Source organism: Haliotis asinina, chromosome 2 (assembly GCF_037392515.1).
Source record: "Haliotis asinina isolate JCU_RB_2024 chromosome 2, JCU_Hal_asi_v2, whole genome shotgun sequence".
NCBI lineage: Eukaryota > Metazoa > Mollusca > Gastropoda > Lepetellida > Haliotidae > Haliotis > Haliotis asinina.
Genome location: NC_090281.1, coordinates 99,324,283 through 99,342,205, shown reverse-complemented (window position 1 = coordinate 99,342,205; position 17,923 = coordinate 99,324,283). Strand labels below are relative to the sequence as shown.

General features: G+C 41.1%; 2 protein-coding genes across 4 annotated transcripts in view; one reads left to right on the top strand and one right to left on the bottom strand.

The window, feature by feature from the left end:
• The first annotated feature begins 148 nt into the window (after positions 1-148).
• The window catches only part of LOC137274681 (probable deoxycytidylate deaminase), a 195,160-nt gene continuing 177,385 nt past the window's right edge, over positions 149-17,923 (top strand). Inside the window, exons 1-2 of one of the 3 annotated variants that reach the window (XM_067808017.1) lie at positions 149-1,375; positions 16,063-16,137. In XM_067808017.1, coding sequence (XP_067664118.1) covers positions 16,099-16,137 — 39 coding nt within the window. In that variant the 5' untranslated portion in view covers positions 149-1,375; positions 16,063-16,098. Of the gene's footprint in view, positions 1,376-7,172; positions 7,315-16,062; positions 16,138-17,923 lie in introns of those variants that run through there. The other 2 variants (XM_067808019.1, XM_067808018.1) reach the window with 2 other exon arrangements.
• Positions 17,124-17,923, bottom strand: part of LOC137274680 (deoxycytidylate deaminase-like) — a 61,013-nt gene continuing 60,213 nt past the window's right edge. The window contains exons 4-5 of the mRNA XM_067808015.1: positions 17,533-17,746; positions 17,124-17,372 (exon numbers count right to left, since the gene is read on the bottom strand). Of these exons, the coding sequence (XP_067664116.1) occupies positions 17,297-17,372; positions 17,533-17,746 (290 nt within the window). The 3' untranslated portion in view covers positions 17,124-17,296. The remainder of the gene's footprint in view (positions 17,373-17,532; positions 17,747-17,923) is intronic.

The following is a 17,923-nucleotide window of genomic DNA, read 5'->3' as shown; positions in this document are numbered from 1 at the left end:
ATAGTGATTGTTCCTCTTGTGAATCCAGATGAGGGACTATATTTATTTGTTGTTTATCTAATACCATCATGTCATCACACACCCGTGGAATGAGGACGGTTCCATATTTAACAATTAGGTGATCTTACTCAGATTTGAATGGTAGGAGAGCCACATGTGGTGAAGTCTATGGCAGTGCAACCAGCCGTGCAGTGTTACCTCCATTGTACAGTTGATCGATAGTTGGGTTGAATACTTGTTCACCCAAAGCATGCTGGTTTGTCATCTTCATATCTGTGCTTGTTTTCTTCCGCACTTTGGGCAGTGAGATAAAGACCAGAGTCACATCAGACCTTTCGCCGACATAATGATCATGTGACACAGTGGGTGAAATAGTTTCCAAATGTTGCTTGCCAAATGGGATGAATATCGCTTCATCCAACATCTGGATGCCGAAACGAAGCAAGAGATTACAAAAGGTGATGAGAATAATATGTTCTTGGCATGACACGGCTTCATTATTAAGCTGCTAATGTGATGAACATTTTAATCATGCATGATTTTTCTCACGCTGCCCAGGATGGTTTCACCCGTTTGAGACATTTCTGTACTAGCACAGCGGGCACATCATCAACAACTGAAATCTCTGGACTGCTCTGAATCTCTGACCAGACACTACGCAGTCAGCTTTGGGAGGCCAGACCTTTTGCCAAAAGACCAGTTCAAGGTCACGTCGTTCCTTTCATAAGCATCAACAGTTGAGGTTTTGAGCAGGACAATGCTCGACCTCACGTTTCATGTGTTTGACAGGATACTCTTGATCGACGCTTATGCCGGCGTAGTCCGCCTACTCAGACACTACAAGAACTGCCCACTAAACTTCAGCAAGAGTATGAAAACATCGCTGCCAAGCTGTTAGCGATGGTCATGGTGGTCACACCAGATACTGGAATTTCACTCCGACCAAGTGGCTTCAAAAGATGACCCAAAGGAGTGCCGAGGAGACTGAGACTTCATGTTAACAGAACCCCCCATCCCAAGCAACCAACCAACCGCAGCTACTTCTCTGTACATCTGTGTCCCTTGATGGGGATTTCCGAGAGCTGAGTCACAGTTCACCATGTTTGTCGTGTCAGCATGTAATAGGGGCCGTGCTTCCCCGACGACGGGACTCTGCGTTGTGAGGTCGCCATGTGAAACGTGATCTGCAGTACAAACCTGCTAAATTGGAGACAGGCCGGAGTGACATGGCTTGTATATGGATACAATGTACACAGATTCATGTGATATAAACACGTGACATTGGGGATTTGTGCCTCGTGGAGTATTCCGATATTAACTGTATGGCACTTCCGGTCTCCTTTTAAAGGTGGGAATGTGTGATTGTCGGGAAAGGGTAAGGCTTCCTTTTCATATTGTATGGTGCCAATCCATTTTCAGCTTTGGCGGGGCTTTGTTCAGGTTCATGTACGAAAGCTGCGGACCCTGCCTGTTTCTGTCAGTGATGGTGTCCTCTCTTATGAGCAGTGGTGTCGTAGAGATCAATGGCTTTGTTGTACCCTGCAATCACCAATATCTCTGGGATAAATGGGCGGACATCGTCACGACAAGACCAGTTCATTTCTCAAAAAAGCCCCCACCCACAGTGGTAAACAAGAGTAAAGGCATGCATATTCTACGTTAACAGGTAGGAATTGTCATAACTGTAGGAGAGGTAATTTTGAATTTTCATAAACGATATTTAATTATTAAAACAGATTTTTCAATTCTCATGTTATATTTGTGCAGATTAAGCTTATGTATTTGTACATATTTGGCCATTTAAAATAAAGTTCATCAATATACAGACGACGTCCTGTTTCAAAGTCTGTACATCTTAATATATAATGTATGTCATCTGCAATGGATGGTAAACTCACAGAGGACATGTTCTGCCCTCACGGGATTAGCCATGCCATCTGCTTGTATGTACTGATAAGTTGTGGTTACTTGTTTCCAATTTCAAAAGCGGGGAATTTTTCGAGAAGTGAAAATTGTTCTGAAGTCGGGCTTTATTTGATTACTTTATAATTAATTCCTTTACAACTATTAATTATGGAATTTCGCCAGAATTGATATGAATGATCTCTTAAGGTAATTTCTACTTGTGATGCAACTCATTCATGGGAATATATATGTGGATATCTGAACACATCACTCAGTCAGCCCCAGGTCAATATATCCTCCACATTTTAAGCCAAACATTTTCTTTGCCATTTTTCATTTTATCCATCAAATAATCAAGGATTGTTTTCGATAACTTACTTTTGTTACTGATCAAAGTATTTTGCAAAATCATGATGCTTCTTTTCGCTGTTTTAATGTAGGATTTCTTAAAACGGTCGATAAGTTTTAGAAATTTAAGATGGAGTTTGCCAATAATTTCTATAATTTCATAGTCCCAGATTTCACATCCATACAATAGAATGGGATCAGTCATGACGTCAAACGCCTCAAAAAGTGTGTCAAAGTTTAAACGAATTCTCTTTGGAGAATATGGCTTTAGATGCATCATGTGTCAACTTTTTTTTGTTTCTTTTAACTGATATGCCAAGGCATGCGTAGGAATCTTGAAGGGAAATTTCTTGATCAGATATTACAAAGCGTGTTTTATACTTTTTTAGGTCCTCTTCCGAGCATCACAACCTCAGACTTTGAGATATTCGCTTACAGTATTAATTAAGTGTATCTAAGGATTGTTGCATAGAGCGGGGATCATAACCAAATCGTTGTCATTTATCAAGAGTGAGAATAAGGGAGGTGATGGGTTTTCACCCTGTCGTACGCCACAGTAACAGAGGAAATAATGTGATTCTGTATTATTAATGACGATGCATGATTTAATGTTTTTATGCATGTTTTCGAAAACATTGAAAAAGAATTACCTTTAATGCCGTATCTTTGTAATTTATGCCACATTCCAATTCGCCAAACATTATCGAAGCCCTTCGAGAAGTCAGTAAAAGTGCAGCACGATGTTTTCTTTGCTGGTTTTAAGAGTTGCATACGCATATTTAGTGCGAACAAATTGTCTATTGTGGAAAAGCCTTTCCGACAACCTGATTGAGATTACGGTTTAGTTGTTATTACTTACTGTAAATTTAGTCAATCGATCATTCAAGATACTTGTAAATAGTTTCCAGAAACAACTTACAAATGTTCTTGGCCCATAATTATTTGCATCGTTTCGATCGCCCTCTTTCTGGGCCTTGGACACCTAGGACAATACTCATCCAGTTATATTCACTATAATGATGGGAACAATTCCCACCCAGGCTTTGAAATATTAAAATTTCGAATTTGTTGTAATACTGAAAATGATAAAATACTGACTTTGATTAAAGTACGACATTATAGATATTTGGCTTTGATTAAGTTTTCACTTTGATAAAAGTTTGGCATTATAAAATGACTTTGGTGACTTTTTCTTAATTTGATGTCATATTGACTTTGACAAACTATCGAAGTCCGCATGCACTCACGTCAATGTCAGTAAAAGTTTTTTTAAACTTACGTGACCTAAAATAGTGCTCCCTTTTTTAAAAAAATGCTAATATTTGCTGTGTGTTAAATAAGATCAATATAACCTGATTAGTGCGACCATACTAAAACATATCATGAAGAAAGCAGTAGTTCATGGTTTTATATGGAATATTATAAGGCAATTTACTGCAATTAAACTTTCATTCAAAACAGCAAATTCTTCCTTGCTGTAACCCGAGTTTGGTGGTATTGTAACACAACACGCTTCGTCAGGCTATTTTTATGGAAGGAGAAAGTACAGGTTAAACTGGCTCTGGCCCTCAGTCTCACTCGGGACCTTTTCTGCTGCGTGCTGCTGGAGAGGTTGTTGGTTGTGCCTCGGTCGTCTTCCCTGCCGTCTCTTTTTTTTCTGCCCAGAAAAACCTTCGTTTTTCTGGGCAGAAGTTGGTGTCTTTCTTTAAGCCCACTGACCTAATTCGAGACCCTATCATCACGTTTACTGTCAGGCACCGGAGTGGGATGTCTTACTCACATCCTTACGTTGTCACACCTGGTTGGCGACATATGTCCCATAGTCCAGGGCTGAAGTATCTGGTCGTGATCCTTCACCTACTCATTCAGGCTTTTTAACTGCCACAGTGTCCCACAGCTTAGTACATGAACTACTTCTTTAGATAGATTTTCATCTATCAAGACGGTGCATCGTCCACAAAAACACACACAGTTGCTAGCTTCAGTAAGCTGTCCAAGCATACGTGACTCTCTTCAGGTAGCGCGACCCTCGATACAGTGTCTCAACGCATAGCTGTGTTACACTTGCCCCCATCCACTAAGAAATATCCGTATGAAATTTCTTGGGGACCGAGCCAATTTCAGAGTCGATCAGCAGAACCAAGCCTACTACAATATGCTCCTAAACACATTATAAGGACAGTCACATCCGTATTATCAATACAATTATAGATGAACAATTCAGATCTATTATCCACTCAAGTGCAGACCAAATATAGACCCATGAAGGTCCCAGGGTCCTTCAGCAACTCATGCTTGTCACAAAAGGAGACTATGCTTGTCGTAAGAGGCGACTAACGGGATCGGGTGGACAGGTATAACAGGTAACACCACTCAGATTACCCGACAGAGCTTCCCATTCAACATTTCTCATATCTGGATTAAATACACAACATTACATATTGAGACCTTATGTGGCATGTTATCGTGTATGTGCACGGAAATGCAGCTAGAAACTTGTCAGCTGAGTTACCCAAACAAACACTGACCAAAGGATTAACCGATAACGCGCTGATTGATTAATTACTTTTATCTTTCACAGCGGATTTGTCCAAAGGTAGTGTTTATATGTGTAGATTTTCCCATCTATACAGAGTACGTCCTTCTTTCAAACAGGGAGCCTATATAGAGGGGGAGAAGAAACTCCTCGAAAAGCCGCTGAAGGTATGTCTCGGGTCGTTACGTAACCAGTGTAGCCAATATGGTGGCAGCGTAGTACTGAAGATTGAGCCCGGTTTATTTTCAACAGCTGATTAAGTTCGTTGAGTGTTGTAACAACTGAAATCCTACATGTAGAAGATGGATTAACTATTTTGTCACTTCAGTTTAAGTCCAATAATTGGTGTTAGTGTCCGTATTAGGACAGTAGATATGTAGTAAAGTTTCAAGTCGGTACGTTATAGCTCACTGGCTACTATTCTCGATTCACCGGGAAGGTAGGCTAAATTGTACCGATAAAAACTTCTTTCACACATTCGTTTAATGTTTAGAGGAAAACATACCTTTAGTTGAAAGGTATTTGCAAGTAGTAGTAACAGTTTTGTGACTTAAAAAATTGTAAATGAATAAAAAAAGATTTGTTCAGAGTCCGCTGCCATGTGTCCTCTAACTACATGTGACTAATATTAAGGATATCATATGTAATTTGAAACTCCCCGTCGGCTCCTGTGTCAAGATGGATGCATCCCTATGATGACACAGGGATGTGTGGCAGGTCGGTCTGCAGGTCGACCCCACAACCATGCAGACTCTAGTCTCCCCAGTCGAAGGAAACTTATTCTCAGTATTTTTCGTTACACTTCACTACTAAGTCTAACAAGACCATATGGGAGGTCGCGTCAGGTAATCTTTGAGATTTACCAATCACAGCTTACCAAATCGCGAAAGTGTACATTCTCATATAGCTTTTGAACTTTTTATCCTGAAAAGGTGCGTACCCGAAAGATTCCAAATGCTATTTAGCGTACGCTCGCTACGGGGTGATGTACACGGCGTACTAACAACCATGACAACGGTACAAAACAGTCGCTGAAAAAAGTGTTTTTGGCAATATTCAAGGATGTTATCTTGCGGAAATATTAGCTAATGGTAACCATGTCAGCAGAAATCCCAATACGTATATACTGCAGGTCAAATAACTGTGTTATATGAGGATTTTTGTTTGTGGAGAGATATGTGTCAGTGACTTGAATATTTTGAAAGTCCCTACGATCCCAAAATAGTAGCCGTTGTCTGAATGGTTAAATCTATTTAACCGTCTCGCGTTTGATTGGACGGTCACTTGTCGCTCAAAGGTTACCTGACGCGACCTTCTACTACTGTAGGTTTTGTTAGACTCAATGGTGGAGTGTAACGAAATACACTGGGACTATGTTTACTTCGACTGCTAGTCTCCCCCACTAAGTGTGGCCCAGGATGGTTAGCAGGTTTGTCGTTTTATGCCGCACTGAGCACCATTAAGAGTGAGTGTGGCGGTGTGTGGACCTGTGCGTAGAGCTCAGGTCACTGTCAGTTGAAGTTAAGCAGCGGTGGTCGCGGACAGTCCTCGGATGGGTGATCGATACGACAGTTTGACTCCTGAGAGTTTCTAGGACGTCGGTCCGGCCTCACAACGAAGCAAATGTGATGCATGTGATCTCACCTTAGGCAAGGGAGTTTGTTCAAAGTTGCCTCTGCCCACCCAGCAGAAAACTACCTGCATGGTGTGATACGATGGTAGAGGAATTTGAACCTTGAGTGGCTGATAGGCGACCGGTTGTATTTTCCACAGGGAGTGTTCTGTACTCCTTGACCAGGTATAGTAAGTCAGCGCTTTCAGCGTGCAACGGATAAACGCGCAATAAAAATGGACTATTATAGATATTATTATAAACAGTAAGTGAGTTCAAATTTTACATCGTGTCGGCAATGTTACAGCCATATAGCGATGAAAACAAGGTAATCATTTTAAAATATTTGTCAACAAAGGACAGTTACACAGGTGTGTATGTCTGTTCCAAAAGTAAAACCAACCTGATCATAAATAAAAGAGGAAAACAGTAGATGCAAAAGATTCATTGTTACCAATTAAAACCATGCTATGAATCACTAACAACCAGCAATATTTAGGCCATATGGCGGCGGTCTGTAAATAGATGAGTCTGGACAAGACCACCCCGTGATCAACAGCATGAGCATCGATCTACGCAATTGGGATGTGTCAGCCATATTTGCCATTCTGACCACCCGATCCCGGTAGTCGCCTCTTACGAAAAGCATGGGAAAAGTTGGGCACGAAGACCTCTCGTAGTAAAGTATGGGCACCATCTAGATCCAACAGTTGAAAGTCCTGCGCCAAGTGGCTTCGGCCCCAACCAAACACGAGCTTGTGGAGTCAGAAGTGGTATTATAAGGGTTGCCAGACACCAGTTTTGGTTGAGGGAGGTTGAGAGAAGGTTAAGGGAAACTGACTGGCTGATCCAAGTCACGTGATCACCGTGAAGTTGGGCATAGACAGGACGCCACAGGCGAGGGAAATGAAAGGTGGGTTTTTTCTTATGCAGAAAGCAAAAAGTGAAGGGTGATGATTCAAGGAATGTATAAAGTGCTACCCTGAATAGACAGACAGTACCCGTCAACCCAGTTTGAATTGAGCGCGCTTGACAACTCACGTGACTCCGTCCTTTCCGCACAGGACAGAACGAATGTCTCTTGTTAACCCTTTGTAAAGGAAAGCGTTGAATATTATTCAGCTCTGTCCTGACTTGGAACGTTGATTTTTAAACGCCATGGCATGCAAGCTTTTCCTGTTAAATGTATCCAGTTTAAGTTTTACTTCAGGACTGCTGTCAGAATATGATGTTTGAAAAAAAACCCCAGATGGTTCGAAATACACACGGATAGAAGCATATCTAGAAAACTAATTAAAACAACACCATGAAAGTCACATTTGGGAAGAGACAGCACCGAGAGTAATGTAGAGGCCAGGAATCTGCTTATTGAAACAGTTCTGTCGTTCCCTGTTCGATAGGGAACAGATTTTAAAGTTTAGGACTTCCACCTGTTCATTTCAAAATGCGTAGCCTGTGTTTAAATATATATAAAATATATAAAATAAAGATAGAGTTGTACCTCAGTCCAAAACTTACTCGAAAATATCAGTGTACATTTTGAAAATAACTTTACATTTGTAAAGATTTATTCAGCCTTGTGCCGACTTGCGTAGCTGAACTCGATGTTTTTCCTTTTACTTGTAACGTTGTATCGTGATATCAGTGTTCTGTATCACATCTGTGTTCCAACAATCTGGACAACAATCCAGACATCTGTTCTGCTTGAGGCCTTCCACTCTTATGCCATGTGGCTGGATTGCATGAACTGCACATGCTTTGGGTCACATGACCAAACAATGCCCAAGCATCCTTCTAAACTTTATAGTCGCTTAGTCTTAGTCTAGGCTCTTATGAAACTTAATTATATGAAAAGGAAAAGGAAATTGATTACTTCTTGGCTTTTTGGTCAACGTGTAAGAATAAAATGGAAATATAGAAATATATTCACATACTCGGCCTCTTAAACAGTTACCTACTGTTCAACGAAACAAACCTACAAATTATGCAGATTTATCCTTTCACAATACAACTTACCATCTCAAGCACACGAACTTAGTGAACAACATCCTTTCACTCATATTTTGCTAACACCAAGACAAGTTTATGTACTGGTCTGCGTAACTGACCGATTCAGCCTCACAGAGGAGCGTCTGGTACGACTTCTGATCTAGTTTCTTGCCAAACACAATAAAGGAGCCAGTACTTTGCGTACTGAACCAATCATTCTCTCCCTGCTCCCTCCCACATGACTGGCGACAGCGGGGTTAAACCTCCACTCAGTATGCTGCTGCAAGAGATACTCTTTCACTCTATCCTGATCCATCTCCATCACAGCTTCAAGCAGTTCCCTCTCGGCTTCTACAAAATTTGTACCATTGTCACATAGAATCTTTTTGACTGGTCCCCATCTGGCAATGAATCGTCGCTAAAGGAATCGGTGTCTAGAGAGCACGCAGTTTCAATGTGGATTGCTCTACTGGCCATAAAAATAAACAGTACGCCATACCTTTTGACAAATTTCCTCCTTTCTTTAATCATGTGTGACCCAAAGAAATATATCCCTGTGTGTGTGAACAGAGGTGATGGGTTTACTCTTCTAGCTGGAAGGTCTGCCATTTTCTGATTGCATACTAGAACTCTCATACGTCGACAGGTGACACAATGAGACAGGACATTGCGGACAGTGGAGTTGGCTTTTATCACCCAGCATTTCTCTCGAAGAATGGACAAGACGTGATTCCTACTTTCATGTCCTAGTCTGACATGTATGTCCTGAATAATGAGCTTTGCGACGACATTGCTTTTACTGGGAAGTATGATTTGAGGCCTAGTTTGCCTGAGACATCAGACAGACTTTTAGATTCGGAAGGAAATGTAGCATGTTGTACATACTGGATAATGACGAGTTCTGCTTCCTCTAGTCGTTCCACCGTGAAAAGTTGGTCAGGTGACGAATGGTATCCCTGGTGTTCCTGCTTGATTTGTGAGTGAAGTACATCTCTGAGTAACAGGTAGACAGCCAAATCACATTTCAAACGATGCCAGTTGGAGTAATGAGAGATCAACTTCTTCATGCATTGATTCATCTCTAGCTGTACGTTTGTGTTTTTGACTGTTTCTTCTGATATGGCAGTCTGGCCATTCTGATTCATGAACATAGAGGAATTTTGGTCCACGAAACCAAGTGTCAGCATGAGTGAATTGCTCCATACTCATGCTGCGTGATGCGATGTCACCTGGGTTGGTGCAAGAGTCTATAAACTTGAGAAGGTGAAGGTTGAGAGTAGTCTCTGATTAGACGAATACAATTGGCCACAAACACTGGGAAGTGTTTTGCTTCATTATTGATAAAGTGGAGGGCAGTGGTAGAATCAGTATAGTATGATACTTCATCAGTCTCCATGTAGGGCTGATTCAGTAGTTGCTGCCCGAGCTGAAGTGATACTCATGCTGCTGTCAGTTCAAGTCTAGGGATTGTTTTTACAGGTGCCAGCCTTGACTTGCCCATAAGGGAAGATACTCTGATGTTGTCATATTCATCCAATAGACACAGCCATAACCAGCAGAACTGGCATCCGAAAGAACATGTAACAGTCTACATACAATCCTGTCAAACTCATTTGGCCCTATACATCTAGATATTCTCAGATCTTTGAGCTGTGGTAGACCATTCAACCATTCGTTCCATCTGTGGTTCAGTTCAGGTTATATTTTATCATCCCAACCAAGCGTTTTGTCTACGCAGAAGTCTTGTAGAATTTGCTTTGCTGGCAAAGTCACAGGTGAAACTATACCAAGTGGGTGACACAGAGAGGAGACAGTTGATAGTATTCCTCCTTTGGTCACCGATGTTCTGTAGGGATTGATTTAAGAGCCTCTTGACTGTTGGATACAAACTTAGTTAAGCAAAACCCACCATTTGCACGTGCTGATTGTACATCCTTGATAAGTTGGATAGCTTTCCTTTAATTTTCTGCAGACTTTCAATCATCCACGTAGAAATTCTTTCTAATTGTGTCGGCAACTTCAGTTCCATAATTCTCTTCTGCTTTGTCAGCTGTAGCTTTAAGAGCAAAGTTAGCTATCCTGGGAGAAGATACAGCACCAAATATGTGGACTGCCATTCTGAATTCTTCAAGTTCAGATTCCAGATTGCCTCCAGGCCATCACAGGAAATGGAGCTGCTGTTCTGTGGGTACCTTACTGTAGGACATTGCCTCTATATTGGCCATTTCACCAGGTCCGTTACCTTTGTCCTTTCCGCTAAAATCCAGTTGAAACATTTCGAGGATACTCTTTGGACTTGGACATTCAGTCACAATGTTTACCTCATAGAAAATGACTGTGTTACAGGTAAGGTTTTTGTCTCCCTGGTTGTAGTTTATATGAACAGGGTCATTGAATGTCCACCCAAGGTGACACTGTACAGCAAATGGGCCTTCTCCGTCAGCTGACACGACACGTTGGGGTTGCAGTGTTACAGGGCAGTTGCTTCCAACTAAGAGACCAACATTAGTAGATGGACTAAAGTATATCTGCTACCTGCTTCAGATGAGGAAATTGTTTCAGAACATTTGCATTCGGAATCTGGTATTCACTGGTTTATCTTCCCTGGTAAAACATTTTGGTAGACATATCTCGTTCTGACCATGTAAGTCTGACACAACGGGGTTTGATACAGAAGATGTATTAACTGTAGTTACACCATGCATGGTTTTCAGTTTCAACAATGAAGCAGTTTATGATGCGTTTAACTCTTCAGTGATAAAACATCCTGTTCTGCCATTGTCAAGAAAAGCATAGGTTTTTATGCAGGCATCTTTACATTTCTGACGGACAAAAACTGGCAGAATGGCTTGAAGAACTATTTCTCTCAAGTACAGGTTTGTATTGCAAGACGCTGAGGCTGTATTGGAGCAAGGCAAGGCAGTAGGGTGATGCTTACCACATCGTTTACACCATCTCCTCTTTCCACAACCTTTAGAAAAATGGTTGGATCCATATCACCCAAAGCACATCCATTTCTCTTTCAGTTAACTTCTCCTATCGTCCAGTGATTTTTGTAAAAAGTCAAGACAATCATCCAAATCACGATTCCTACGACAATAATATAATGACAATGTTTTAGGTGAAGATGCATTTGTAGCAAAGCCTGTTGACTTCTGTCTACTTGAACGAGAATGCAATTCACTTCTTGAACTACTTTCACATTTCCCCTTTGCTGAATACTGGTTCGTTGGCAGCTTCTGCTGCAAAATGGATCAAGTCAGCCACATGCTGGAATGCCACTTCTCTCCCTTTCGGCCTTAATGTGATCACCTGGTCTCGCTATCTATTCTGTAGGAACATAGGCAACTTGCTAATGACAGCCTTCAGATTTGGGGCATGATTTAAGATAGCCATGTGAGGCATGCTTTTCATCGCATGACTACATTTTATTAGGAAGAAGGAAAATCGTCTGAGTTGTTTGGAATCATCATTTTTCATAGATGGCCAAGAAACGTGACTGACATAGGCTTTTGATACTTTGTAAGGTTCTCCATAATGTGTCTTCAAAAAAAAACGCGTGTTGAGTGGTTACCTTCACTAGGTTCCATATACAGGCATCCTGGAATCAAATCCTTAGCTTCCCCAGTTAGCAACTATCTAGCTAATAGAGCCTGTCAACATCCTTTGTGGTATTGGGCAAGATTTGTGCATCAAAAGCCATCATAAATGTGATAAAGTCAATAGAGTCACCTCTGAATTTGTGATATATTCAATGGTGTAACTGATGACACGAACGATGCCATATTAGGATCAGTGGATGGGTTTGATGACATCACCCTGGTAGCTGGGTATGACGTCACGCTGGGAGTGGCAGATGGGTATGACTTCACTTTGGCAACAGCAGCTTGGTATGACGTCACGTCGGGTGCGGCTGCTGGATCTGTCTGTGTCCCTTTAGCGTTCTGAGAACTAAAATCATAATTGATCAAACCTTTCATACTGGGAACTTCTGGTTTTGAGTCAACAGTGAGCTTCAATGAAGGGTTTTCAACTTTAACCTTGGACAATGGTGTGACTTGAAATTCTGTTAATACTCTCTAGCTTTGGCCTTAGCAATTTCCATTTCCATTCTTAGCTCTTCAGCGTTATGCTGCTACTGCATAATTGCCCCATGCTTAGATTTCTGAGTATTAAGTTCTGCTAGACGAGCACGTTCTCCTGCTGATGCTGACCTAGTTGATCTATTAGAAGATTTTGAAACTCTTGACCCAGACACCTCGGGGACATTGTCGAACTGATCACTTTAATCTCTCACTCATAATTAAGCAAATGTAGCCTTTCTGTCCACATGACGTTCACGAACTCTGTGAACTGATGTCAGCATACTGTAATTGGTGCTAAACTGAGCATCACACTGAGAACATAACTCATTATACTCAACATGACTATACTTGACTGAATGCAAACACTCACATAAACCATTTCAAAAGTTTCAAAAGTTCATTTCTCTTTTTTTGTGTGTAATGGCAGTCAACAAAGAAGTCAGTTTATTTTTCATAAAACGCAGTTTTTCTACTTCACCCTTTTCAGTCAGTGTCTTTTTGCAGGCACCAGATCCTGGCATTTCACCAACAGTGTTATTATCGTTCTAAGTATTCTGTGCAGTTACAGCCGTGTCTTGACCTGGATCCTCTTCAGAGTCTTGACCTGGATCCTGTTAAGTGACTTGACCTCGAACTGAACATCAGCAATGACACCAGATGCCACAATATTGTCAAAATTGCCATCTGATTCCATATTGTAGACCCAATATAACTTGCAGAAAGCTGTCAATATATGTACAGAGCACTCATTTAAATATGTTCATGTAGAGCCACTTGACAGCTATCTCTGTGTAATGTATTTCATAACGACCATATTATGCTTTCATTTCAAAGATTTTCTGAAGTAAATGTTGATACAAGAACGACGGATCTAAAAAAACTCACACCATTTGAAAGGTTTATTAAGCATAAAGTATATTTTTATATGCTCATTCCATTCCAATCGTTGACGTTGTGGCATTTGGTTGTACTGTTGACATTTGGCAGTATAATCGTGACGACATTAAGGTCCACATGTCAAGAGAAACTGTGGCATTTGGTTGTACTGCTGACATTTTCGCAGTATAATCTTGATGACATTAAGGTCCACATGTCAAGAGATTGTCCGCCCAATACTACAAAAATCCGTGAATTCTTATATGGTAACATGTAAGTTGGTCTTTGCCATTAGCTTTTGACCAAGGTACATTAAATGACCAGGTTAAGAAACTAAAAGAGAAACAAAATTTACCTTACTAAATATTCCCTGACTTTCACATACAAATTACTTACAGCAGCAGAACTTTAGGCTTAATTACTGCTAGGTATAGTTACTCTGGATGAATAATAATTGAAATGAAAACATAAACTGATAATATAATGCAAACGTAGATTTAGAATTCAATTTCCTTATTCAATGACCATAAGCATGATAAAAAGTATTCTCAAATAAGTCATTACTCAAAATACCTTCCAAACTGAAAGCTAACTTCAGATACACAAATATAAACTCACATCTGTGGTCCAACATTCTGGACAACAATCCAGACATCTCTACTGCTTGACACCTTCCACTCTTATGCCATGTGGATGAATTGCATGAACTGCACATGCTTTGGGTCACATGACCAACCCGTCTCGACTTTCTACTAGACTCTTAGTTTTATTCTAGGCTGTTATGAAACTTAATTACATGAAAAGGAAAAGGAAATTAATTACTTCTTGGCTTTTAAGAATAAAATGGAAATTTAGAAATATCTGTATTCACACTATAAAACATCGTAGTGGCAAGCAACGTGTTTCATGTTTACAAACTTCATCCTTAATCGCAGAGTGCATATAGTTTAGAAATTGCCACTTTGGGAAGATACCCTTCCAACTCATCATTTCATAATGTGATCAACTCATACAGTATAACGATAGAAACGGTTTACTTCAAGAATGTGATCTGAAATGAGTGAAGATCTGAAACTAACTAATCACGGCTACACATGTACATAACATCACATTTAGAGAGCGTGATCACACTGGAAGCTATAGGTTCCCAAAGTGTATTCAGCGAGGACATGCATGACTGGTTGTCAGTGCAACCTGCAGGTGAGTGCGTAATACCTGAATTGGAGTATGTGGAGCAATGTTTAATATCTGAATCATGCAGTGACTTGCATAATATGATAGTATAGTTTAAGTAGTGGCGTGCTTGTCAGTATCGCTATAATACAAACACGAGTCGTCCGTTTGACATCCTTAGATGTAGTTTATCTAAAACTAGTTCGCTTCAGATTGTTTACAGTATACAATCTAGTCTCACTGTCGTTTGCCAACATTGAAATGTACACAACTAGCACTGAGGGACAACTCTTTGTGTATAGTAGACCTTTTTACATTTTGCAATTCATTGGCTTCCATATCAGTGAATGTTGGTTTCCCATGAGGAGGTTTGATGGCAAGACTACTGCCCTTCTGGGAAGGGGGTAGGTCGTCACTGTAATTGTCATCACTCTCGAGTTTGGCGTGCTTTTCCTGGGGGTGAAGACTATTGGCCGGACACCAATGTTTGTAGATCGTTGTATGTCATTGTAGATCGTGCATGTTATCTATCAGCACCCAGAAACCTGAGTAATACTCAATGATGTCTCACTACTCTTGTAAGGAATTCCTTTTACAAAGCTAAGCTGCTCTGAGGCAGCTGCTCCCTGATGCTCTGATACAGGGACTGCCATTGAGTATAACACCAAACTTGGCAGTTTGGATCAGGCCAGGTTGGAGCACGTGAGAGGTAAACACAGACTTCCCACATCCACTGGGTGTGACCACAAGAACACTGGAGGGAATCAGGAACCTGAACTGTTCTTGCTGCTTGTCCTCTTGGCGAGGAGGAGGGGAGGAGGAGGAGAGGAGGAGGAAGGGGTCTCTCCTGAGGAAGAGAGTGTTTCTCTTGAGAAAGATCATTACCTACAGGAGGGGCGTCGGTATCTAGAGGAGGTACATTTGGAGCGGATCCACGCTCCCAATGTCTCTGAATCTTTTCGTGTGAACTTCTTCCAAATGTCCATATAGGTAGTCACTCCCATCATGATCCTATACAAATGTTCAGACTACAAGGGTTCATGCTTACTTTAATATTGTTGCCGTTTCAAGTCAGCTTCCGCTCGTTTCAAAGCAGGTTTTGCCCGATTCACTACAGCTTGCATGTCTGACATGTATCGTATTTTCATGGGCTGGGGTATTGTTTTCTTCTGTCCCTTCTGGGTTGTCACTGTTCTCATTTTAAATGTTACTTGTCCCTTCTTTGTCGTCAGCACCGACGTCTTGGGTGCTTCTGGTTTCTTTCTCTGTTGTCAATTTCTTAACGTGGTCTTCCTGAATATATCTCTAGGGTCAAGCGTAATCTCTGACGCTTACATCATGTTGTTCACGTCCAATCCGTTTGCAGGTGAGAGTTAAACTGTTTGTCAGGCTACACTACCGTAGAGTTTATACTGTCTTGAAGGTGCAGGGGGGTTGGGGGAGGGGGATCTTAGATGACACTCTTTTCTTCACGGCACACTTGTCGCTATGCGTTAGAAAGAGATGACATGTGTATTTTAATTTGGTTTTACACACAGGTAAATACTTCTTGATGGTCTTCACCGTTGGCTTCCATGGGCAACAGACCTGTCACCAGAACAAGTGTCACACAGGTAAGACATCGTAAACTGAACTGTATGAACTGTAATTAGTTTCAAAGGACATTGGGGCATGCGCAAAAGATTACAAAAAGCCTAAAGAGAGAGTGTTGGAGAAGGGCGGTAGGCTGATATGTATGTAAAACCGCGGATACTTGAAAAGGAGAGGAGTGGTTTATTCACAAGTCGTCGTGACTTCCTTATTTCTAAGGAGTCTTTGGGATGATAGGCTGGGTTGAGGAGACTGTTGCAAACATGAAACATGTTGCTTGCCACTAAGATGTCTTATAGATTGCTTCCAATTCTTTCTAAACAAACCCACCTTCGTGATTTTGAACAAATCAGTTTTTCAGTATATCACACTCTGAAGTAAAACTGTATACATAGTTTAGTTGACACGGCGAAAGTCAAACCATACGGTTTATTTGTCATGATGTTACAAGTAAAAGGAAAAGCTAGCATGAAATATCATATCATAATTGGGTTCAGTTATGCAAGTCAGCACAGGGTTGAATAAATCTTTAGAAAGGATTAACAAAGACGTACGCTTTCCCTTTGACATGTAAGCTGTCAAGCGCGCTCAGTTCAAACTATGCTGACGGGTACTGTCTGTCTGTTCAGGACAGCAAGTCATACACTGTCTGATTCATCATCCTTCACCTTTGTTTTCTTATGAAATGTTTTCTGCATAAGAAAACATCCACCTTTCATTTCCCTCGCCCATGACATCCTGTCTATGCGGTGATCACATGACTTGGATCAGTGAATCAATTTCCCTTAACCCTCCCTCTACTCCCCTCAACCAAAACTGGTCTGTGGGGACGCGTTATCTACTACTGTCAGAGGAATGTCACTGCATGTCCCCATAACCATTTTATTAACGATGTTGTTTTGATATTGACATTAAACCCCAATCCACAACTCCCACCCCGTGCCTTCAACAAGTTAGAACAGCCTACTGCTGGTAGTTATGAGTACGATGATTAAGAGAGAGGTTCACATACAAGTCCACGTTTATTATGAATTTGAACATCCAATTATATTCTTAGATATATTTGTTTTCTGGAAATCACTAGCTATGTGCTATATTCTCCCGTTTGACGGCATAATGTGACTATTACAAGAAAATGCTTCCTGATCAATTGCTTCGATTGCTTCCTGATCGCCTTCTTTTTCAACGGCTGGACTGACCGACGACCGGATCTTGGGGAAACTCTATCTTGATTATGTTCCGACTTCCATCATATGATCTGAAACACAAATACATACATAAGCAGTGGACGCTGGTTGCTATCAAGATATTCAAAGATACATACACGACCATTAGTTTGCCAGGATTGCGGTCCCTTGTGCAAGAGCTGTGTATTCGACTCCGCAGAAACCAAGTAAGAACAAAGACGAGGCACTGACCTGTAGTGTACGTCAGCCATGTCAAGAAGTTTCTTTGAAGCTTTCACTTCTTCCTTGTCCTTTTTCTCATCTGACAAAAAGACGACTTCTCGGATTCCAGACTGGATGATCATCTGGGTGCAGTGGTTGCATGGGAACAGGGTCACGTAAATCTTGCAGTTTTTCAAGTCCGCTGAGAACCTGTTGAGTATGGCGTTCATCTCAGCATGGCAGACTGGAAGTAGAACATGAGTGGAAGTATTACATGTTACAGGAATTCATTTTATGTCATTACTCGCGCCATGTTGAGATTACGTGGGACTGTTGCATACTGGTTCAAATAAGCAAATATCCGCCGTTTTGTTTATGACGTCATCGAACACCTGCGTGACCTCATTAGTCATACGCTAGT